The sequence below is a fragment of the Herpailurus yagouaroundi genome, unplaced genomic scaffold (genome assembly GCF_014898765.1).
Source record: "Herpailurus yagouaroundi ecotype Mexico unplaced genomic scaffold, PumYag 189, whole genome shotgun sequence".
NCBI lineage: Eukaryota > Metazoa > Chordata > Mammalia > Carnivora > Felidae > Herpailurus > Herpailurus yagouaroundi.
The window spans coordinates 3,113,754-3,140,528 of record NW_024412420.1 but is presented as its reverse complement, the minus strand read 5'-3'; the positions used below and the strand labels follow the sequence as shown (position 1 = coordinate 3,140,528).

Here is a 26,775-nt window from a genome sequence, read left to right as displayed (position 1 = left end):
AAAAATGAACACACCAAATACGAAAAAAACCTCAACTTTACTGGGTAGGAGACAAAAAATATTTAAAACCAAAAGTGAGTAAAACAGGAAAAGATAACACTTGATGTTGAAAGTAATTAAATATAATTTCTATATAATGTTTATATGTTAGCATTCCATATAGCAGTCTGTCTGAAGATTAAGAAGTTGTTTAAATTTGTATTACAGAGATTATTACAAAGATAATAACTTCCTTCTCTATTTCTCCAGTATTTTGCTCACGTGTCTACCTTTATAAATGACTATCACTATTGTAATTACATATATAAACATGTTTTCCCAACCAGACTGTGAGGATTGAAGGAAGGATTCTTATTATTCATCTCCAGTGTCTACTGGGATATGACTATGGAGGAGTACAAGTACTTACTAACCCCTTCATTTCTAGGCTACTATGCTTCAAAAGATCCTGAGGAAACTTTCAGGGTAAAAGGAGGTAAATGCTCAATACACAGTAAAGAATAAATGAATTATCAGTTAAGTGAAAAAAATGAGATACAAAAAATTATGTATTGTATGATCCCATTATATGAAATTATGCAAAGTAAAACTATAGTGAAAAAAACACATCAGTGGTTGCAGAGGGGCCAGGAAGGAAGAAAGAAGGGATCAGCTTAAAAAACAAATGAGAAAACTGGGGGGTTAATAAAAATCACGGTGTGGTAATAATTATTTGACTATATATATTTGTGGAAACTTGCCAAAATTAGTAAATTTTATTGAATATAAATTTATCTCAAATTATATTTATTTTAAAAAATCTATCAATATCCTTGTTCAAATGGCCAGATTCTTTTCTTTTTTTAAATTATGCTCCAAGAGGGGCAGCTGGGTGGCTCAGTCAGTGAAGCATGACTCTTGGTTTTGGTTCAGGTCATGATCTCACAGTTTGTGAGTTTGGGCCCTGCATAGGGCTCTGTGCTGACAGTATGGAGCCTGCTTGGGGTTCTCGTTCTCTCTCTCTCTCACCCTCCCCTGCTTGGTCTGTATCTCTTTCTCTCAAAAATGAACAAATAAACATTTTTTTAAAAATCTTTAAATTATGCTCCTAGAACTATTTCCCTGGAATAAATTAATAAAAAGGAATAGGGGCGCCTGGGTGGCTCAGATGGTTAGGCAACTGGCTTGGGCTCAGGTCATGATCTCACAGTTCGTGACTTCAAGCCCAAGTCAGGCTCTGTGCTGATAGCTCAGAGCCTGGGGCCTACTTCGGATTCTGTGTCTCCCCTCTCTCCACCCCTCCCCTGCTCATGCTCTGTGTCTCTTTGTCTCTCAATAATAAATAAATGTTAAAAAATTTTTTTTAATAAAAAGGAATTTTTTACTCCTGATCTTTATCAGCTAACAATATTAGAAATCTTTTTAATTTTAATCATAATTTTAAGGAAAATGTTTTAGTATCTTAAGTACATGCCAGCTGCACTTCCAACAAAATACTAGCTTTAAGATTTTTCAACACAGGATTCTGGAAAGATTGCAGCAATGGCAACATAGTTTATGCAACTCTCTAAATCCAAACAGAAAACAAAACAAAACACATAATTGGACAGAAAATCCAAAAGCTCACAAACAATATTTACAACAAAACTAGATAAAAGATTATCTCCACAACCCCAAAAATATAAGCAAATAAAGATATATCAGTTACAGCCATTAAGACCTGTATGATATATACATCTTTATGGGAGAAAAGAGAGGGAAGCTGTAGGACATCTAATGAAACAAAAAACAGGAAAAAGCACAAAATGGCAAAGAGTTGGCCACTGAAAAGCCTCACAAGCCAAATACAGACAACTGAAAATGGAATGAGCTGCTCAACAGATTATGAACTGAGTACAAGGATGCCTAACATTAACAAGTCTGAGAATTAAATGCAGTTAAGTCACTCTAAATTTTATACACTTATAAGTTCTTATTCTTATTATAAACGAATGTATAGGGCCTTTCATGATAACTCCCGAGATTACATAGAAAGTGCTAGGAGTGAAATAAAAAATAAACAGTGGAGAAATAATAAAAACAAAGGAAGGAGAAGGGCAGAGCCAGGACATCTCTCAGAAAGCAAGGCACCATATTTATTTTTGATTGCCTTATGACACTGGATATCCACATACAAATGAAATCGGGTCCCTACTTCATGTACAAAAATTAACTCAAAATAGATTAAAGTTGTAAACGTAAATTCTAAAACTATAAAACTATTAAAATAAAACATAAGAAAAAAGCTTTATGACATTAAATTTGGTAAAGATTTCCTGGCTGTGAAACCAAAAGCAAAAACATAAATTTAACCACATCAAAATTTAAAACTTCTGCACATGAAATGCTAAAAGAATAAAAAGAAACTTACAGAATAGGAGATAATATGTATAAATTATACATCTAATAAATATGTGTAATCATAACCCCTAATAAGGGGTTAATATCCAGAATATATAAATTCCTACAACTCAACACCAACAACAAAATTTTCAAATGGGCAAAGGACTTGAGTACACATTTCTCTGAACAGGATGTACAAATGGTCAATAGGCATAAGATGCTCAATATTACTAGTCATTAAAGAAATGCAAACTGAAACCAAACTACTACCTCATTCTCATCAGGATGGCTACTATCAAAGCAGAAAACAAGTACTGACAAAGATAGGGAGAAATTGGAACCCTTGTGCATCACTGAGAGTATAAAATGGGGTAGTTCCTGCAGAAAACAGTGTAGAGGTTCCTCAACAAATTAAAAACAGAATTATCATTTGATTTAGCAATACCACTTCTAGGTACATAGCCGAAAGAACTGAAAGCAACATCTTGAGAAGATATTTGCACACCCATGTTCACAGTAGCACTATTCACTAGAGCCAAGAGGTAGAAGCAACCCAAGTGCCAATCAACAGATGAATGGATAAACAATGTGTGGTATAAACGATGTGTGGTATAAACGATGTGTGGTATACACACTGGATGTTGCTCAGCCTTAAAAAGAGAATTCAGACACAAGCCACAAAATGGATCAACTTTGAGGACATTATGTAAGAAGCCAGTCACAAAAAGACAAATACTGTATGATTCCACATATATGATATCTCTAGAGCAGTCAAATTCACAGAAACAAAAGGTTTAATGGTGGTTACCAAACTGAGGGGGAGGAGAAAGGGGGAGTTATCATTTAATGAGCAGAGAGCTTCAGTTCTGAAAGATGTAAAAAAAGTTCTGGATATTTGCTGCACAACACGTGTATACACTTAACAATACTACATGTACACCTAGAAATGATTAAGATGGCAAATTCAGTGTTAAGCACTATTTGCCAAAGTAAAAAAAGAGAATAACATCCTTATAATGAAAACATTCTTGAAAAACATACTCAAAGAATAGATCAAAATTGTAACCCATTTCAAAACAATCCATGACACTAAGAAAACAGTATGACAACCTGCAGAAGGAAAAAAAAAATAAACAAATAAGAATAGGACATAAAAGAATAACATACCAGAATTAGAAACACTCAGAAATCAGGTGATAAAACTAAGGAAAGAATTAGAAATAAAAGAAAAAGTTATTTAAGAAATAATCACTGAACTAAAAAGAACATGAGAGCAAATAAACAAAACAGATCTTGTAAGTGAACTAAGGAAAATTTTTTAAATGAAAAAGAGGAGCATCTGGGTGGCTCAGTCAGTTAAGCATCTGATTCTTGATCTTGGCTCAAGTCATGTTCTCATGGTTCATGAGTTTGAGCCCTGTGTCAGGCTCTGTGCTGACAACATAGGGCTTACTTGGGATTCTATCTCTCCCTCTGTCTACCCTTCCCCCCCAATTATGCACTCACTCACTCAAAATAAATAAACTTTACAATAAATGAACGAGGGGCGCTTGGGTGGCTCAGTTGGTTGAGCATCCGACTTCAGCTCAGGTCATGATCTCACGGTTCATGAGTTCGAGCCCCATGTCGGACTCTGTGCTGACAGCTCAGAGCCTGGAGCCTGCTTCAGATTCTGTGTCTCCCTCTCTCTGTCCCTTCCCCGCTCATGCTCTGTCTCTGTCTCTCAAAAATGAATAAATGTTAAAAAAAATAAATTAAAAATAAATAAATAAAAATAGAAAAAAATGAATGAGTGAATGAATAAGAAATGAAAAGCTCATAAGAGTAGAAAGTGATAAATACTGAAGACAGGAAAAGAAATCTCAAAATACAGATAATACACCAAGTCCCAAGAAAAAAACAGAGAAAAAAACATAATAAATACTTAAAACTAGAATTCAGGAAATATTTTCTTAGGGGGAAAAAAAGATGGGACGCCTAGGTGGTTCAGTTGGTTAAGTGTCAACTTTGACTCAGGTCATCATCTCTCGGTTTGTGGGTTCAAGCCCCACACTGGGCTCTGTGCTGACAGCTCTGAGCCTGGAGCGGAGCCTGCTTCAGATTCTGTGAATCCCTCTATCTCTGCCCCTCCCCTGCTCATGCTCTGTCTCTCTCTGCCTCTCAAAAATAAATAAAAAACATTAAAAAAGAAAAACAAAAAAGATCTAAACCTACATACTGAAAGACACCAGCATATAATGACTCAAAACAACCAAACACATAATAGTAAATTACTGGACTTAAACAAACAAAAAGATTATTTGGGCATTTAGTCCATATCACTGAATGCTTTTAAGAATTAGTTTATAATCAGATTTTACCTAATGGAAAATGGAATTAAACATTTAAGATACCCAATGATAGAAAATACAAGCTATGGATTTTATATCCAGCAATACTGGCTTTAGAGTATATAAATACAAACTTTTCAAAATATAAAGTCAGGGAATATTGTTTCCACTAGCTGTTCCAGTAGAATCTACTAGAGAATAAGATTCGGACACCAAAACTCCTACTTAATATGGCAGCAAGTGGGGAAGGGGTGTGGGAAACATAGAGTATAAACAAAAAAATATAAACAAAAGCAGTTCTCTGTAATCAAATTGATGGTAGAATTAAGACTTCCTATCCTGAAATATTTCTGTCTATAAGATGAAATAAAGCAGATGAGTGATTGGTTATATAATTTCCAAAGGCTTCAAGAGGTAGGATTCCTCTAGGTATTTATACAAAGGATTCAGGTATGCTGTTTTGAAGGAGCACATGCACCCCAATGTTTACAGCAGTGCTATCGACAATAGCCAAAGCATGGAAAGAGCCCAAATGTCCATCGACAGATGAATGGATAAAGAAGATGCGGTGTGTGTGTGTGTGTGTGTGTGTGTGTGTGTGTGTGTAGTGGAGTATTACTCAACAATCAAAAAGAATGAAATCTTGCCATTTGCAACAACGTGGATGGAACTAGAGTGTATTATGCTAAGCAAAATTAGAGAAAGACAAATATATGACTTCACTCATACATGGAATTTAAGATACAAAACAGATGAACATAAAGGAAGAGAAGCAAAAATAATATAAAAGCAGAGAGGGGAGCAAAACATAAGAGACTCTTAAATACAGAGAACAAACTGTGCGCGCTTGGTGGGGTTGTGGGTGGGGAGATGGGCTAAATGTACAAGGGCCATTAAGGAAGACACCTGGGATGAGCACTGGGTATTATAAGTAGGGGATGAATCACTGGATTCTACTCCTGAAATCATTATTGCACTATACACTAACTTGGATGTAAATTTAAAAAAATATACATACATAATAATTAAAAAAAAATTTTTTTTCAACGTTTTTTATTTATTTTTGGGACAGAGAGAGACAGAGCATGAACGGGGGAGGGGCAGAGAGAGAGGGAGACACAGAATCGGAAACAGGCTCCAGGCTCCGAGCCATCAGCCCAGAGCCTGACGCGGGGCTCGAACTCACAGGCCGCGAGATCGTGACCTGGCTGAAGTCGGACGCTTAACCGACTGCGCCACCCAGGCGCCCCCATAATAATTTTTAAAAAAGGGATTACTAAAATGGAAGGAGACACAGGTGTAATATAAAGAGATTAAGTAAAAACACTCCACAGTCTTGAACTTGAATTATAAATGTAAGCACTGACTCATGAGTTATTTTATCTTTAAAAAAATACATATATCAAAAAAAAACCCAGTATTTAATTATATAGCAATTTTAAAGTGTTCATAAATATATTTTGTCTACTGAGATCCCTGGAGCTTATCCAATTCAATTTTATCCATACTCCTACCCAGTTTTCTCGAATTATATTCTTTGGCCTAAAAACAACATAACAACAACAAAAAACCCCTATAATGTGTATCAATAATGAACTCTAATGTAAACTAGAACTTTGGATAATAATGTGTCAATAGGAGTTCATCAACTGTAACAAATGTACCACTCTGGGGCAAGATATGTTGATAATGGAGGAGCATGTACACGTATGGGGTCAGGGGGCATATGAAACTCTCTTTACTTTTTACTCAATTTTGATGTTTAACTCAAAACTGCTCTAAAAAATAAAGTCTATTAATAAATTTTAAATAAATAAATAAATACAGATTTCCCCCTTTCCAAACATCTAACATATTTATCACTGTATTTCCTAGCTCCCTTCACCAAGGAGGTTAGAAACTGTGACCAACCTCATAAAAATAAGCATCCCTAGCACTCAGTTTGGTCTTGAAATATCACTTCCCACTAAAAGGAATCAGGACTCTTTGAATAAAATGGCTGACTCCAGATATGGAGTAGGAAATGTACATAATGAGCCTAGAACATCTTGCCATAAATATGAGAATAAGAAAGCTAACTCCTAAGAATCACTACTAGGGACTTTTAGAGTCAGAGCAAAGTGACACAGAAGCTAACTTAAAGACATTACATACGTATAAATCCATGAATTCATAATGACATTTTTAAAAACCTAATTGATCACTTCCAGAAAATACTAAGGATAACTAGTAAATAACAGGAAAAAATTGTTTCTTCTTTATGAACTATAACCATGGGTAGCCAAATAACAGATAACGGGAAGCATCTCTTAGAAGCGTATCTTTATAAAAGTTATTACAAATAAATGAAAAACAATAAAATGAGAATATCACTATTTTACAACTTCCAATGAATTAACAGATGTAGGCAATGAACATCGATAGCTGCCAATATCACAATAAGAGATGCAACTAGACATGGTGTGATAAAAGAACACACTACTACTTAATACTGTTGCCATAGGAAGCAACTATATATCTCTCATCATGTCACTGCATCCAGCTGCCAATTTGCAGAAAATTCCTAGGTCAAAGGAACACACTGAAATGCACCATGAGTATGCAATCAGCATACATGTATTTTTTTATGGCTTTCTGTATCAATAATTTATTTTTATTTAAAAAATGATATCTAAAATAAGAATTTTAAATATTTCGTCTAAAGATAAATATCTTCCTAGAAATAAGAAATAAAATTCATGTAATGTCAAGGTTTATACTGTTCATTTTAACTCATTTTTTTGGTATGCTTAGTAATCTACCCTATAAAAAAACCGTAATATTGTCATTACTTTAACTCTTTACTCCACTAAGAAAAGTGAACCAGGGAGCATCTTTCTATCTGTTAGATGGGATACTGCCTGATTCATGAATTGCTTAATAAAGTAAATGAAATTGTCAAATTAAACATAAAAGTGAACCACTGTGCTACAGAACACTGAAAGAAAGACTCTGGTTTCAAAATTCATTAGAAATATGAAAAACTTACTGGGTAAACTTTTAACCTCCAACAAAGTCCTGAAACTTGAAGAGGTGGACTGTAAACAGGGTCTGCTCGCTGGCGCAAAGTGCTGAAGTAAAAGAAAACCAACCAAATCCCAAGATCAAAACTATTGTGAAATATCAACAGGCAAAACCAAACTCTAAGCACTTTACTTATGTTACTTATTTGCAGTCCTAAACAAGTAAATGAAGGTGCTGAACAAGTCAAGACTCCACTGCATAAATTTATATATACTTACATTCTGAAATAAGGTTTAATGATACTGAAATATTCAGCAGTATCTTTTCAGTTTCAAAATTAGGACATTCAAGGGAAAAGGAAAATATAAAGAAAAATAAAACTAAGTGTCCTGAATTTAATTACCACTTCAACAAGCAGTCTTTTACCATTAAAGAAAAAACCCAGTGGGCTTCTTCCTCACATAGCTGTAGTACAATTATCCTTTTCTAATATGGAAAAACTTAAGAAATATGCTTAATCTTAACATATGTGGGGATATCCTTAGAAAGTTTGTATTTTAGCCAAAAAATTATCCCATAAGAAAAGACAGATGGAGGAGGGCGCTCCAGCCCCCACTGTGCCACTGCGTGGCCCAGTTGGTTAGGCATCCAATTCTTGAATTTGACTCGGGCCAGGATCTCAAGGACGTGAAATCAAGCCCTGCGTCAGGCTCTACACCGAGCATGGAGCCTGCTTAAGATTCTCTCTCTCTGCTTCTCCCCTGCTTAGGTGCTCACGTGCTCTCTCTCTATATCTCTCAAAAGAAAGAGAGATAAAGAGAGAAAGAGAAAGAAAGAGAGAGAGAGAGAGAAAGAAAGGAAAGAAAGAGGTATTAATCCTCAAACTTTGGCCTTTGGTGATGGTTATCACCTCCTAGAATTTCTCTCCCCAAGGCAAGGCCTTTTATTTCATGGTTCCCCATTTCCAAACTGTCTTTGAAAACAAGTCCCTTTAAGACCTCAGCGTTTTAAGATCTTTGTTTCCAATCTTCAAGAAAAAGTAGTAAAAGCTAACAAAGTAACATACAAGTTACAAAGCATAAAATTTCTTATGACAATGGCCTCTCATTCACAATTTCTCACTTCCAGCTAAGATAAATGGACTCAAATCGACTTCCGAGGATGGGGGGATGGTCATTGACCTTAATAATCCCATTCGCCCCACCTTAGCAAAGGCTAAGTGGACACTCTTCTTTAAAAAAAATGGTTTCTTTTCCGAGACTAGATAGAGAAGCAATCTGTCCTGAAGATAAAATACAATCCAGACAAATGACCTATATGTATCTAATATGAAACTTGCTTCTTCTAAGATTACACACTGAGTGACACAGATCCTTGTTCTGTATTCTACCCAAGAATGATATTTCCTGGCTTACTTAGGTAGACATACAAAACAAATCTCAGTAGTCAAAAACTCTTACCTGAAATTCTCTAAAACAAAAGTAGCTGAATCATAAGATGGTACTAATTCACTAAAAAGAAGCAAAAGGTAAAATAATTATTTAAGTTTAAAATTTCATTTAATTAAAAAACAAAGTCCCTCAGTAATATCTTTAAAATGTTTTTAAACTAAGTCCCTAAGAAATATTTTTCAATCCTTACTAAATACGGATATTAAACCAAATGAATTTGTAAAACCATCAAAAGCTAACATCAAAAGTTTTCAATTAAATTGGAGACTCAACAAATAGTTTATAAAATAGTTGGGCTTTTTGAGAAGCAACAAGTAAGCATTAAAATAAGCATAAGAGACTCTCAAAACTACTCATGGAAATAGGAAAAGGAAGGGTGCTTAAGTCGGGAACCTAAAATATGAAACAGATATAAGGAAGTTTAGAAAAAAACAAAAGAAACAGCAAAAGACATCACAATAAATCTCCAACTTCAGTCTCTAAAACAAATTATGAGGAATATTGATGACCTTAAATATTTTAAGAATATTAACTTGGAAATACCATTTTATGGAATAAGAATACATAATCACCTAGGGGCAAATAGAGTGGATAAGCAACAATTTCTTGGCAAGGCAAGATTACCTCAGGCAACTTAACTTTAGTTCCATACATTCTTCTCTAAAGAGAACTGAACTATAACACAACCACAGGATATACCCTTAGATATGTGAACAGTCTACAGTACTGTCATTCAAACACTTCAAAAGTCAGTCAATAAAACATTTATGATAAAGACACTATCATATACAGTATTATAACATAAAATATTCTGTATTTAATAAATAAAATTATAGAGGCGCCTGGGTGGCTCAGGGTGAGCAACCGACTTCGGCTCAGGTCATGATCTCACGGTTTGTGACTTTGAGCCCCACGTCGGACTCTGTGCTGACAGCTCAGAGCCTGGAGCCTGCTTCTGATTATGTGTCTCCCTCTCTCTCTGTCCCTCCCCCACTCATGCTCTGTCTCTCTCTGTCTCAAAACTAAATAAACATTTAAAAAAATGTTTTTAATAAATAAAATTAATAAAATTATAAATTTACCGAAAAGATAAACTGCAAGCCATTTCACTGTATCCTCAGATATATCTTCTAAAGTTTAATTCATGAAAATTCATTATTACCAAAATAAAATATATGATAACATCTACAGCACTTTCACACTGTGATAGTGCCTAAAGAAATTAGTGGTTTGCCAGTGAAAACACAGCATAGATTTAAAAATATATTATTTTTTATTTTATGGTAAGTATGTATAGCTAAATAGCTCATATCTTTTTCACATAAGTATGGGGTTTGCCCTGCAATAGTTAACTATATAACTACTATCCTACCGTCAAACACCCCTAACCATATTCCAAGGCAGCTGTTACCTTTTCTTAAAACACTCATATTCCTCACTCCCAGATGTTTGCCTCGTTAATCTTTACTATTCTTTCAAGTAACAGATTAGAAGTCACGGTCCATTGAACGTCTGCTCTAACTTCTCTCCATTATGTTTCCGCACATTCAGTATACCAAACCCCAATTAGTAGAATGAATGTAAGCAGTACCTAGAAAGCCTACCTGGAACCACAAACCTAATCAGAGCTTCAAGGAAATGTCTCCAGGACAGTTTCCAAATTTGGTCAAGTCATGACATGCTTTTGTTTATAATTTCATGCAAGTTCCAATCATACCAGCGTTGGTTCGTTCTCCCACCAAATTCATAACATCTTTCATAACGCTTTTTCCACCATATCCTTAACATCCAGTGCTATACATTTCCTTTGTTGTTTTGGCTGGAAGACCAAACTATTATTTTGTCATATTTTTGTTAGCCATTAAGGGTCAAAAGAGTTCACCACAAAACTAAAAGGCCACTGCTAGAATGGGAGAAGATATTTGCAAATGACATTTCGGATAGCGGGTTAGTATCCAAAATCAATAAAGAACTTATCAAACTCAACACCCAAAATACGAATAATTCAGTGAAGAAATAGACAAAAGACATGAACACTTTTCCAAAGAAGACATCCAGATGGCTAATAGACACATGAAAAGATGCTCAACATCACTCATCATCAGGGAAACACAAATTAAAACCACAGAGATACCACCTCACACCTGTCAGAATGGCTAAAATTAACAACTCAGGCAACAACAGAGGTTGGCGAGGATGTGGAGAAAGAGGATCTCTTTTGCACTGTGAGTGGGAATGCAAACTGGTGCAGCCCTCTGGAAAACAGTCTGGAGGTTCTTCAAAAAGTTAAAAATGGAACTACCCTATGACCCAGCAATTGCACCACTATTTATCCAAGGGATATAGGTGTGCTGTTTCAGTGGGGCACATGCACCCCAATGTTTATAGCAGCACTATCAACAATAGCCAAAGTATGGAAAGAGCCCAAATGTCCATCAACAGAGGAAGGGATAAAGAAGATACGGTATATATGGTATATATACACAATGGAGTATTAATTACGCAGCAATCAAAAAGAATGAAATCTTGCTATTTGCAACAACATGGAGGAACTAGAGGGTATTATGCTAAGCGAAATTAGTCAAAGACAAGTATTGTATGACTTCACCCATATGTGGAATTTAAGATACAAAACAGATGAACATAGGGAAGGGAAGCAAAAATCATATAAAAACAAGAAGGGGGACAAAACATAAGACACTCAAATACAGAGAACAAACTGAAGGTTGCTGGAGGGTTGTAGGTGGGGGCGGGGATGAGCTAAATGGGTAAGGGGCATTAAGGAAGACACTTTTTGGAATGAGCACTGGGTGTTATACGTAGGGGATGAATCATTGGAATCTACTCTTGAAATCATTATTGCACTATATGCTAACTAACTTGGAGGTTAAATAAATAAATAACCAAACATACATACATACATACGTACATACATACATACATAAATACCAAAACACAAAATAAATAAGAGAAGGAGATAATACGTTTAACTCAGAACAGTGGAGTGGAAAGCTTAGGAGCTAAAGAGCTAAAATAGATCACTAAAGCTCACTGACCAAGAGAGTATAGTATGATGTGCCCAAGCTGTCACTTGCAAGAGAAAATGATCACATTCAGAGCACAGAAAACCTCTATCAATCCCAGGGTATTGTGATGTACTCCTATACATGTATAATTTTTAGGGAAACTTTTTGAAAAATAACATTGTTAACAAATTAGTGCTATGTGGCAGCATTAAACAGGATGCATTATACAGCTGACCCACACTGTTCAAAGATCAATTGTAATTGATTACGAAATACTAGATTTTAATATATAATTCTATACTATTTAATATGGAATATACACCCAGTAAGATTATTAGTTTTTCTTCTTCTCTCCTGTGTAGCACAATAGTGCTGAACATATAGTCTTTAATAAGTAACACCGCACTTGTTCAATGACTTTTTATTCTCCATTGTGGCTCCATCACAAATCAACTGATGGAACTTAAGGCAATCCAGTCCTAAGATCTCAAAGCTTAGAAACATTCACCACTGCCTTTGTACATCTAAATTTGATCTGTAACTTAACGTCAACAAAGCTACAAGCCAAAATGTCCAGTAAGGCAGTAAATAAGCATTATTTGGGAGAGAAAGGGTCCTAAGGTGAACTTTATCTATGGAAAGCTCCTTAATTTGTCATACTTAAAAAAATTTTTTTTGGTCGTTTCCTCTTTGATGTCCCTCCTACCTGCCTCCCTTGCTCCCTGCCCTCCCAATTTCAGTCCCTTCTATCTACACCAAAAAAACCAAGATAATGAAGAGGGACTGTTGGGGTTCTGAGCCACTTAGGCAGTTAGGGAACAGAAAGCAAAACAATCACTGGATGTAAGAGAGATTGACAAGAAATCTAAAGCAGAGGTGCCTGCCTAATGAGACACTGCAAGTAGTATCAGCATAGGAGTTTACCTATATTTGTGGTTCCCAAAATTAAGGACAGAATTACTCAGGATGCCCAAGATTCATTATCTAGACATCACCTCCAAATATTGCCAGGCAATAGGCTTGGGAATTTGCATTATGGACAAACACTCCAGAGCTGGCTTTGATATGTGATCCATGCACTATACTTTGAATTGAAAACATTTACCTTTATATATGGTATTTACATCAAAACTTACGTTTCATTCCGTGGTGATGGATGCTTCCAAAAAGGTATTCTTCAAAACTGAAATGACTGACCATGTTATCAAAGAGGCAGCCTTTCGATATTGGTGAACATCCTTAGTTCACCTAATCTACTTAAGGATAGCAAATACCAAGTACTTTTAGTAATATTCAGTTCTTGATTAAAATAGGAATATTATATCTGGCTTGTTAATTCAGAGAGAAATGAAGACTTAATAGTCAGTGAGATCTACCTGAGTTCTGGCTGTCAAAAGAACTTTTTACCCTTCTGTTTATAGGACTATGGGTGGTGATAATCCTCAGGAATGCATCTGTGATGAGGAACAAGGGCTTACACCAGAAATTCTAAACCAGGGGCAGTTTTACTCCTAGGAAGCATTTGGCAATGTCTGGAAATATTTTCATCACAACTATAAAGGAAAATGTGCTACTGGGACACTGCTAAACATCCCACAATAAACAACAAAGCTCCCTCAACCCCACAGAAAATTATCCTGATCAACAATGTCAAGGTTGAAAAACCCTGGCTTGCACTATTCAGTTGAGTACCATCAATGCCCTGTGGCCATCAGAGGGCACCACATATCAGAGAAAAAAGAAAAGACAATTATACATTTTTAAAACAAAGGCTATTTCCTTTAGGTAACACAGCCTTCAACATACTAAACATGTGGCAGTATTTCAAAGCCATCTTTAAAGTCTAAGATGGACTAAAATCTGCCATACCAACATTTTTATCTGAGGCAGTGGTTTAACCTCTCTTCTTAGGAACCAACTAAGGAGATTTTAAATGAACAAAATACAAATGCCTATTTGCACCCAATGTTATGGACCATCTGTGTCCCCCAAAATTTGTATGTGGAGGCTCTAATCCCCAATGTATTTGGAGACAGGACCTTTCCAAAAGAATCCCAAATGAATCTAATATACAGCTAATGCAAGAAACCATTGCTCTAACACTACAGGGCAAAAATGCTTGAAAGAATATGCTGTTCAAAAGAATTCTAAGACTACCCAAGATAAAAACTAAAAGGAGGTAATTAAGATTACCTGAGGTCATAAGGGTGGGAAGGACCCTAACTCAATAAAGCTCGTGTCCTTAGAAGAGAAAAAGATACCAGACACTGATCTCTGTGCTTGAGAGAAAAGGTCTTGTGAGGACACAGGGAGAAGGCTGTAAGCAAGCAAGAAGCCTCATCAGAAATCAGATTTCCTAGCACCTTGATCTCATACTTCTTGCATCCAGAACTATAAGAGAATAAACTTCTGTAGTAGAAACCACCCAATCTGTGTTATTTTGTTATGGCTGTTCAAGCAGACTAATCTATCTGCAGAGATTTTATTTCAAATGACCTGAGGTATGAACCAGCATTGGTAATTTTCAATAGAATCCCAACTGAGTCTAACATACAACTAATGTCAAGCACCACTGGTCTAATACCACAGTGCAAACATGCTTGAAAGAATATGCTGGTTCAAAAGGATTCTAAGACTGCCCAAGACAAAAACTAAAAGATGCATAGAACACAACCAGCTGTTTCCTCCCACCACCTTTTAGGATCTGGAGGTAACATCATGTCACCTTCAGAATCTTCTGGCATTTCATCCATATTCTGAGTTTTGTTTCTGGCAACATATATGTAAACAATGAGATATAAATTAAATTCAAAAGGTAAATAAAAGAATGACCATACTGCATCATGGATGGACCTTGAGGGCATTATGCTACATAAGTCAGAGAAAGACACATACTAAAAAAAAAAAAAAAAAAGGGTCAGATGGTATACACTTCTAGTTATAAAGTAAGTCATGGAGATATACTAGACAGCATGGTGACTATAGTCAAAACTGTACTGCAAATTTTAAAGTTGCTAAGAAAACAGATCTTAAAAGTTCTCATTATAAGAAAAGTTTTTTAACTGTTTATGGTGACAGATGTTAACTAGACTTACTGTGATCGTTCTCCAATACTTGAAAAGGTCAAATCATTATGTTGTACACTTGGAACTAATATGTTACATGTCAATTATATACCAATTTAAAAAAATGAATAGATAGTGATTAAATTGGGATCAGTTACTTTTTCTACAGAAGGTGATACTCCAGGAAGAAACTAACTCCTAATTCAAGATCATCTCTTTACAATCAAAAGTGTAACTCCACCAGAATTTTTAACCAGATTTACATGTATATAAAGTTTACTAAACCACATCATTATAAATAACACCTTAAAAAACATAGAGTTAATTAAGAAAACTAACATTCTTTTGAAACAAGCATGTGCATATGCACATAAACGTTAAATGAAAATCAAGTTAAAAAACTATGTCGCACCTGGTAAAGTCTGGTGGAACAGGAGTGGTAACAAAGGACGCCATGGGCTTCCGATGAACTTGCTGAAACATCATGAGGATCTCTGAGCTCTTAGATATCAACTCACTCTTACTACAAGACCGCAGCTGTGTGAGGAAAACAATCAAATAAACAAAAGTAATATTCACTGGCATCACAAAATCCTCAATAAAGAATAAAAATAGGAATTATTTTGGTCATATTCTAGAAAAAAAATGAGATAAAAATAGAATGACTCTTTCAAAGTGGTTTTGAGAGTTAAGAATCTACAAAGGATCTAAGTTATTTCCATTCTAACAGTAAAGTCACTGAGGAAATGTATTTGTTTTTTTTTAGCATTTATTTATTATTGAGAGACAGAGACAGACAGAACATGAGCATGGGAGGGGCAGAGAGAGGGGGCAACACAGAATCCGAAGCAGGCTTCAGGCTCTGAGCTGTCAGCACAGAGCCCGGCGCAGGGCTTGAACTCATAGACCACAAGATCATGACCTGAGCCGAAGTCAGACACTTAACCGACTGAGCCATCCAGGTGCCCCAAGAAATGTATTTGATTTTAATGCATTTTTCTCACCTTGCACGTTAGCATAAATCCAACTATAAGCAAACACAACTGGCATAGAGAAGTTATTATATATACTAATGAACAAAACTCTATAGGTCAATAGCCATCAAACAAGGATTTCTCAAACTGCATTCCGAGAGAGAGAAATGTTAGGATGTAACAGACCCAGAGAAGTCTCAACTTCTATCAATTTGGAAAACACTACATTATGTAGTGCCAAAGGTTAAAAACTGAGAAATTCAACTCCAGTAAAATAAGCATAATAGTTAAAAGACTTTCTACTCCAGACCATCAATTTGAAGTCCTAATTCTGCCACACACTAATCATATGACTTTCAGAGTGTTTATCTGTAAAACTGGAATCATTATCTACCACTGCTTACTTCACTAGGACTGTTGTAACAAGTATGAAGCCATATGTGAGACAGCTTTATAAACTGTTACAGGCTAAACAGTGCCTCCACCAAATTCCTGTTGGTCATAACCCCTAGTAAGTAACTCAGAATGTTAACTATATTTGGAAATAAGGTCTTTAGAGGATACAAAGAGAAAGCAGTGTCTACAAGAGACACCTCAGGGGAAAACAAAACTTCTGACACTTTGATCTTAAAACTCCCAGTCACCAGAACTATAAGAAAATAAATTTCTATTGTTTAAGCCTCCTAGCCTGTGTTATTTTGTTAGGGATGCCCTAGCAAAGTAATACACTATCAAATGCCATACAGATGATATTCATAATACTCACTACAGTTAGGTTTATATTTTTTAATTTTTTTTTCCAACGTTTTTATTTATTTTTGGGACAGAGAGAGACAGAGCATGAACGGGGGAGAGGCAGAGAGAGAGGGAGACACAGAATCGGAAACAGGCTCCAGGCTCCGAGCCATCAGCCCAGAGCCCGACGCAGGGCTCGAACTCACGGACCGCGAGATCGTGACCTGGCTGAAGTCGGACACTTAACCGACTGCGCCACCCAGGCGCCCCAGGTTTATATTTTTTAAATGACAGTTGCTTATAACTCGTGAAGAATAATATGATACGATATGACTGGTATCATACGACAAATATCAAAACCTACAGCTTTTATAAAATATTTATTGAATGTGGGGCGCCTGGATGGCTCAGTCAGTTGAGCATCTGACACTTGCTTTTGGCTCAGGTCATAATCTCATGGTTCAGGGGATGGAGCCCCACACGGGGCTCTGCGCTAGCAGCAAGGAGCCTACTACGGATTTTCTCTCTCCCTTGCTCTCTGCACCTCCCCCATTCTCACTCACATGTTCTTGCTCTCAAAATAAACTCAAAAAAATTATAAATAAATAAATATTGAATGCCTATGATGAGTGTCCTTCCTTGACCCCATTTCCTCCAAAGGTAACTCACTCAAGTTTATATCACTACCATGTGTTTCCACATGTATTACGTGTTCAGCAATGTTCTGAATGTTTTTAGACTTTACATAAATACGACCAAGCTACATCACCATGTAGCCTACATTTTTCACTTAACATTGCTTCTGAGATTTGTTTATTGGTATCTACAGATCTACTCATTTCAGCAGTTTTAAAGAATATCATTGCATGAATATAATATGTTATTTTTCTCTGTCAATGAACATTCAGGTTGATTCCCATTCTTCATTATTAAAACTCTGGAGAGAAGACCCTTGTGCAGTTCCTTGTACACATATGCAAGTTTCTCTAGGATCTGAATTACTGGTTGAAACATACGACAACTTTAGCAGATATTAGCAAACTCCTCTCCAACATAGTTTACATCAGTACTACACAAGTTCCCTCTGCTGTATATTGTCAACATTTACATTTTTACCTATTAATTTCTGCCAACTAATGGGTGTAAAATGGCATTTTGTTGTGGTTTTAGTTTATATTTACCAGACTAGCAATGAAACTTCACATTTACTGGTCTCTGTACACTTCTGTAAACTATCTGTTCATCTGCCTTGCCTACTTTTTGAGATTGCTTTAGTTATTTAGATTTAAACTGTATTTCTTTATAAATTCTGGATAGCAATTCCTGTTCAGGTTAGGAGTAACAAGTATCTTTTCCAAGTCTATGGCCTGTCATCCAAGTTGTTGAATTTCTTTTTTAAAGTTTGAATTTTAATGCATTCAAATCTTTCTATTTTGTACCTACTGTACCTTAAGAAATCTTTCTCTATCCCACATCAAAGGTATTCTCCTCTAAACTCCTCTAAAAATAATCAAATTTTGCTACTGATGTTTAGGTCTTTAGTCGACCTGAAACTAAGTCTTGTGTATAAAATGAAGATCAAATTTTATTTCCCACATGTACAAATGCCAATATTTGTTGAAAGGCCCATCCTTCTCCATTTCTGTCATGTAATGTATCAAGTCTCCACACATACCTGGGGTTCTGTTTCTGGGCTTTTTATTCTGTTATCTTCTCGAACTGTCCTTGTGCTGAAACTTGTGTCATAATTACTATATTTTCACATTATGTCTTGATATATGACAGGAATTTTAACTTATTTTTTTAATCTAAGACTATGCTGGCTATATGGGGCCCCTTGCTCTTTCACATTAATATTGGAATTTTACCAAATTCTTAGAAAATTTATGTTGAAATAAAGGCTGAATTGCACTTGTAGAACGGTATCAATAGCACCTTTATAACATTGAATTTTCCCCTACATAAATACACCATATTCCATAAAATGTAGTAGGCTATAAATTATTAAACATTAACTATTTTATGTGCTAGTATGAAAAAAACTTCACTAAATTATGGCTGTATTAACTGTTAAGACACATCCCATTTCAAATTTAATTTTTTTTAATGTTTATTTTTGAGAGAGAGAGAGAGAGAGATGAAGAGAGCGCAAACGCGCAAGTGGGGGAGAGGCAGAGAGAAAGAGAGACACACAGAATCTGAAGCAGGCTCCAGGCTCTGAGCTGTCAGCACAAAGCCCCATGCCAGGCTTGAACCCACGAACCGCAAGATCATGACTTGAGCCAAAGTTGGACACTTAACCTGACTGGGCCACCCAGGCACCCAAGACATATCCCATATCAAAATAGCATAATATACATCTGAGAATCAATGAGATACAGGATGTTTCTTCACTCAACTCTAGTGTTTACAAAGGTCTCCAACACTTTTTATTAGATTTACTCAAAATCCTTAAGTTTTTGTTATATTATGAACAGGATTATTTTCTGAGCTGTTAGCACAGAGCCTGACGTGGGGCTTGAACTCATGAACTGCGAGATCATGACCTGAACCAGTCAGTTGCTTAACCAACTAAGTCACCCAGTCGCCCCAAACAGGATTATTTTCAATTAAGTTTTCTAGCCGATTATTTCTGATATTTGATTTCTGTCTTGATTACATATCCAGTAACCAAGATAAGCTCACTAAAAAGGTGTAAGTTACATACTTTCTACGTAGATAACCATATCCTCTACAAATAACCAATTTTATATCTTCCTTTTAATATATTTCTACCACATTTATTGTCTTGAGGCCCCTGGGTGGCTCATTATGAACAAATGAGTTAAGCCTGCTTCAGAGTCTGTGTCTCCCTCTCCCTCTGCCCCAACCCTGCTCACACTCTCTCTCTCAAAAATAAACACTGAAAAAAATTTTTTAATTTATAAATATATATATAGTTGTACCATATTTACTGTTTTAATTTAACACACAGGAGTAGCACACTCAGAAGTGAAACGACAATATGAAGCAACCCTGGATTCTTTATCAGAGCTTCACAATTTTTACCATTTAGACTGTTTCCTATAAAATAAAGTTAAATGGGGGCGCCTGGGTGGCTCAGTCGGTTAAGCGGCCGACTTCAGCTCAGGTCACGATCTCGCGGTCCGTGAGTTCGAGCCCCGCGTCAGGCTCTGGGCTGATGGCTCAGAGCCTGGAGCCTGCTTCTGATTCTGTGTCTCCCTCTCTCTCTGCCCCTCCCCAGTTCATGCTCTGTCTCTCTCTGTCCCAAAAATAAATAAACGTTAAAAAAAAATTTTTTTTTAATAAAAAATAAATAAATAAAGTTAAATGTATAGGTGTCTGGGTAGCTCAGTTGGTTAAGTGTCCGATTTCAGGTCAGGTCATGAATTCGCGGTTCATGGGTTCAAGCCCCGCATCAGGCTCTGTGCTGACAGCTCGGAGCCTGGAGCCTGTTTTAGATTCCATGTCTCTCTCTCTCTCACTCTGTTCCTCCCCTGCTTGAGCTCTCTCTCTCTCTCAAAAATAAAGATTAAAAGAATAAAATAAAGTTAATGTAGTTCCCTTTTATTTTTTTAATGTTTATTTATTTTTGAGAGAGACAGAGAGCGAGTGGGGACAGGCAGAGAGAGAGGGAGACACAGAATTCAAAGCAGTCTCCAGACTCCAAGCTGTCAGGACAGAGCCTGATGCAGGGCTCAAACCTGTTCCTCTTTAGTCTTAGTTTGCTAAGTAATTTAGCCATGAATGAAGATCAAATATAATAATGTTACTTTAAAAATTAATATTATCCTGTTCATTTTTATTTAAATGTTCATACAGTTTTGCTCTGTAATCTCTTGAGTTATAATCAAGAAGATTTTTCTGATAGTGAAACATTCCTTTCATTCCTTTGGGTAACCCTACTTGACCTGGCTTTTTCGTTCTTTATTATGGTTTTATTTTTTAGTAATCTATACATCCAACCTGGGACTTGAACTCAAAATCCTGAGATCAACTGTCGCATACTCCACTGAGCCATCCACTGGTCTTGCGCTCATTTGTTTTTGTACATATCCTACTGATTTTTAACTGCCAGTATATATTTAAGATTTTGGCATTTATGTTAAAATAAAATTGAGCTTTGGGGTGCCTGAGTGGCTCAGTCAGTTAAGCATCTGACTTCAGCTCAGGTCATGATCTCACAGTTCATGAGTTCGAGCCCTGCCTCAAGCTCTGCGCTGACAGCACCAAGCCAGCTTGGGTTTCTCTCTCTCTCTCCCTCTCTATCCCTCCCCCATGTTCTCTCTCTCAAGTAAATAAACTTTAAAAATAAAATATTGAGCTTTAATTTTCTTACATTGTTCTTATGACAACTGGTTATTAATATTAGTGTTATACAGTCTTGAATGAGATCTAGTACTTTGGTATTCTCTAAGAAAAAATTACTTGATAGGCAAAAGACATTTAAAAATTTGGTAAAAATTTTCCATTAGTCTGAATTTGATGTCTTTAGAAGGAGACTTATCAACAATATAATTTACTTAATGTTTCTTGTTTAAGTTATATACTTTCTTAAGTGACTCTAGACAATTACAATTTCCTAAAAATTATCCTCGTCATGTAGATTCTACCTCAATAATGTTGCTCATATTTGTAAAGCACACAGAACACTGGTATAAATATTTACTTTTAAAAATGATTATTATTTAAATTTCTACTGCATCTGAAAAAAAAAATTAAAAAAAAAAATTTCTACTGCATCTCTAGTTATATCCCAATTCTTCTTCCCAATACAATATTTAACACTTCCTTCAATTTTCTTGATAACCGTGCTAGAATTATCTTCTATTTAATGCATGCTTTTCAAAGATCCAATATTGGGTATGCTGATACTCCCAACTATTTCATGGCTCTCTTTTTTGTGAATTACATCACTATCTTCATGATTTCTTTCCATTTTATGCTTCTACACTATTGTTCCTTTATTAGCCTCTTTAGTTGAACACAACTCATTCATTCATAATTTTCTTAAATCGCACTTTAGACTATGTCTTCTTCTAAATATCCATTAGCGAAGTCTGGTATTTTAATAATTTATCATTTTTTTATTTTCTTAGAAATTTTCTTAAATGTTTATTTGAGAGAGAGCAAGCGAGCCCACATGCAGGGGTGGGGTAGAGGGTAGAAGGGGACAGAGGATCTGAAGCAGGCTCTGTGCTGACAGCAGAGAGAGCGATGTGGGGCTCAAACTCATAAACCATGAGGTCATGACCTGAGCCGAAGTCAGACTCAATTGACTGAGCCACCCAGGCACCCCAATAATTTATCATTTCAATTGCAATTCCTCTTAAGCTCAAGAACAATGTAGATATTTAACATATTTCAATGTATATTTGAATACATATGATTTTTAAAATAATATTGGTTTTTGATGTCTACCTTAACTATACTGTGGTCACAGAACATGTTCTTTACATAAGTTTCTGAAATTTCTTCAGACTTCTATATAACTTAGTACTTGGCTAGGTATTGAAACTTTTTTTTCTTAAGTTTATTTATTTTGAGAGAGACAGAAACAGGCAGAGAGAGAGACACAATCCCAAGGAGGCTCCATACTGTCACTGCAGAGCCCGATGTGGGGCTTGAACTCACAAAATTGTGAGATCATGACCTTGGCCAAAACCAGGAGTTGGACAGACAAGCCACCCAGGCACTGCAAAATGATTTTTTTAATACTGGGTTTGCAAATAATTTTGTAAACTCCTTTTTATGGATTTTAAAAAAATGTTTATTTATTTATTTTGAGAGACAGAGAGAGAAAGAGAGAGAGCATGTGCACATGGGGGGGGGGGGGAACAGAGACAGGGAGAGAGAGAATCCCAAGCAGGCTCTGTGCTGTCAGTGCAGAGCCCTATGAGGGGCTCGATCCCATGAACCGTGAGATCATGACCTGAGCTGAAATCAAGAGTCAGACAATTAAACAACTGAGCCACCCAGGCACCCTGGAGCAGTTTCATATGAACTGAAACAGAGCATGTATTCTTCATTTGGGGATGCAGGGCTCCCTATATACCTTTTATTTTTTTTCCACATACCTTTTAGATAAAGCATCTTATTTTTTTTTCAAATACCCTGTATTCTTACAAACTTCTTTTAGTTGGTGCTATCAGTTTATTAAGTATTTAAAAACTCACTATAGTGATTTTATCAAAATCATTTAATTCTCTGCTTTCTACATTCTGAGCTTATCCTAGAATACAAAAATCATAACTGTCCTATCTTCATACTCTTTTTTAAAAATTTCTTAGGTTTTATTTATTTTTGAGAGAGATAGAGAGACAGAGCATAAGTGGGGGAAGGGCAGAGAGAGAGGGAGACACAGAATCCAAAGCAGACTCCAGGAACTGAGCTGTCAGCACAAAGCCTGATGTGTGGCTCAAACCCATAAACCATGAGATCATGACCTGAGCCGAAATCGGATGCTTAACCAACTGAGCCATTCAGGTGCCCCTCTTCTTATTCTTAAGGTAGACAGTTCCCTCTTTGTCAGTAGTCCTTTTTACACTAGTAATGTTTTTTTCCTCATTTTAAATTCCTCACCATTCTCTAGATCTATCTCTTATTAAGTAGATCATTGTGTGTTTTTTTTAATTCAAATTAATCCTTTACATTTATTTTTTTATTACTGATATTAGTGTCATTCACTGACAATAATACTCAAAATCCAGAAACAATTACTCAATTCAAGCCCTGCATTGAGCTTCATGCTGAGCATGGAGCCTGAGCCTACTTAAAAAAAAAAAAAAAAAAAGTCGAAGATTGTTCAATCAGATTAAAACATTAGACCCAACTGCATGCAGCCTTTAAGACACAGACTTTAAATATTTAAAAACAAATATATTAAAAATAAAAAGACAGAATAAGATATGTCATGGTAACATGAGTTAAAAGGAAGATGATGTGGCTTTCTTAAATAGATTTCAAAGCAAAAAATTTATGATAAAGTCATTTCAGGGATGCCTTCAGGGTGGCTCAGTCAGTTAAGCATCTGACCCTTGATTTAGGTTCAGGTCATGATCTCATGGTTCATGAGATCAAGCCCATGTCCGGCTCTGGGCTGATAGTACAGAGCCTGCCTGGATTCCCTTTCACTCTCCCTCTCTCTTTCTCTCTCCATCTCTCTCTCTTTCAAATAAATAAACTAAAAAAAAAGAAAAAAAGGCATTTCATAGTGATGTTGGAAACAATTAAGAGGATGTAACAATCCCAGACATTTAGGACCTTAATAGTATGGCTTCAAAATACATGAAGCAAAAACCGATTGAACTGCCAAAAGAAAAGACAAATAAATACACAATTATTGCTGAAAATGTCAACAACCCTCTCTCAATAATCAAACAGGTAGAAAGAAAATCTACAATATAGTAGACTTGAACAACATCACCAACCAACCTGATCTCAAGACACTGCAATCAGAAAAAAACCAAACATTTGGAAACTAAGTAATATGGCTCAAAGAATAACGCACAAAGGAAGAAAATATTTTGAACAGAAATGTCTCAGATTACTAACCCCAGGTTCCATCTTAAGATTTCAGAAACAGAGCAAATTAAACTCAAACTAAGCAAAAGAAAGAAAACAATTAGATCAAAACAAAAATCAAGGAAATAGAAAACAAAAAACAGAGAAAAAGAAAAAGCCAGGTTCTTTGAAAACATCAGGAAAAATAGATATCCTCTAGCCAAACTGATCAGGCAAAAAAGACACAAACTACCAATACCAGGGAAAAGAAGAGGTAATATCACTGCATTCTACAAATTTAAAAGGATAACAAGAGGGGGTGCCTGGGTGGCTCTGTCAGGTGGATAGCTGACTCTTGATTTCTGCTCAGGTCATGATCTCAGGGTCGAGGGATAGAGCCCCATGTCACGCTCTATCCACGCTGAGCATGGGGTCTGCATAAGATTCTCTCTCTACCTCTAGCCCTCTCCAGGCCCTGCTCATGAGCTCTAAAATAAAAATAAATTAAAAAAAAAAAAAGGATAAGTGAATATTAAGAACTACGTGCCAATAAATCTGGCAAATTCAAATGAAATAATTCCTTAAAGACCGAAACCACCAAAGCCTACTCAAGAAATAAGTAATATAAACTGCTCTATGTCTATTAAAGGAATTGAATTTGTAGTTGAAAACCACTCCACAAAGAAGGCCCCGGGGTGGTGGTGGGAGGAGTGAGCGGGGAGGGTTGGCGGGAAGTGGGTGTGGGGAGACGAACCCAATAAAAAAAAGAAAACAAGGCCCAAATGTCTTCACTGGTGAATTCTATCAAACTTCTAAAGGAACACCAACTCTACAGAACTTATTCCAGAAAACTGAAGAGGGCATACTTTAAAATTCTCTGAGACCATCATTACTCTAATAACAATACCAGACAAGATACTCTGAGAAAAGAAAACTATCATCTAATATCTCTGAGGCATAAAAATGCAAAAATTATACACAAAATCTTTTCTAATCAAATCCAATAATTCATTAAAAGGACAGTACATTGACCAAACCAAGGTTTTTAACCCAGAAGTACAAAGTTCATTTAATACTAAAAATAGTAATAATCCATATTAAGAAAAAGGAAAACCATATAACCTTGATACATGTAGAAAAAGAATTTGACAAAATCCCACATTCATTCCTAATGAAAATTCTCATCAAATAGGAACAGAATTCCAAAACCTGATAAAGAATATCTACATTAAACATCCAGCTAACATCATACTTAAATCAACATTATACTAGAAGTTCTGGTCAGTAAAATCCTGACAGGAACTACATAAAAAGCAGATCAAAAAGAAAATTGTGTGTATTCAGAGATAACATGATTATCTGCAGGCAAACCCATAAATCTACAAAATAGTTACTAGAACTAAACTAAATCTAGCAAGATGGAAGCATACAAGACCAATATACAGGGGCGACTGAGTGGCTCAGTCAGTTGAGCAGCCGACTTCAGCTCAGGTCATGATCTCAGGGTTCGTGAGTTCAAGCCCCTCATCAGGCTCAGTGCTGACAGCTCAGAGCCTGGAACCTGCTTCCGATTCTGTGTTTCCCTCTCTCTCTGCTCCTCCCCCACTCACAATGTGTCTCCCTCTGTCTCTCAATAATGAATAAACGTTAAAAAAAAAAAAAAAAAGACTAATATACAAAAACCAACTGTATAAGCACAAAAAATCAGAAATGAACAATTTTTAAAGACACTATTTACTATAACATTAAGAATTCTGAAATACTGAATAAATCAGACATAAGATGTGAAAAACTTCTATCCTGAAAACTACAAAACACTGCTGAGAGAAATTATAAAAGACCTAAATAAAGAGTCTTCATGAACAAAGATTCAATATTAAGATGTCACATCTACCTAAACTAATTTATAGATCCAATGCAATTTAAATAAAACCCCAAAACTCTTTGTGGTAGAAGTTAACAAGCTGATGGGGCACCTGGGTGGCTCAGCTGGTTGAACATCTGACTCTTGATCTCGGCTCAGGATGTGATCTCATGGTTCTCAGGATCAAGCCCTGAGTTAGACTTCCCACTGTTGTCACAGATTGGGATTGGGATTCCCTCTGTCCCTCTCTCCCTGCCTCTCCCCGGCTCGCACATGCGGGCTCTCTTTTTCTCTAAAAATAAATAATAAACATAACGCATTCTCTCTCAAAATAAATAAATAATAATAAAAAAAGAAATTAATAAGCTGATGCTAAAATTCACATAGAAATGCAAAGGACCTGGAATAGCTAAAACAACTCTAAAAAAGAGAAGAGTGAAGTTGGAGAGTTAACACTTTTATT

The 26,775-nt window shown here is 36.0% G+C and overlaps 1 protein-coding gene across 6 annotated transcripts in view; it reads right to left on the bottom strand.

The window, feature by feature from the left end:
• Positions 1–26,775, bottom strand: part of TRIM37 (tripartite motif containing 37) — a 147,802-nt gene that overhangs the window by 89,371 nt on the left and 31,656 nt on the right. For all 6 annotated transcript variants that reach the window (XM_040496984.1, XM_040496986.1, XM_040496988.1 and 3 more), the window contains exons 9-11: positions 15,649–15,773; positions 9,155–9,205; positions 7,720–7,801 (exon numbers count right to left, since the gene is read on the bottom strand). In XM_040496984.1, the coding sequence (XP_040352918.1) occupies positions 7,720–7,801; positions 9,155–9,205; positions 15,649–15,773 (258 nt within the window). The remainder of the gene's footprint in view (positions 1–7,719; positions 7,802–9,154; positions 9,206–15,648; positions 15,774–26,775) is intronic.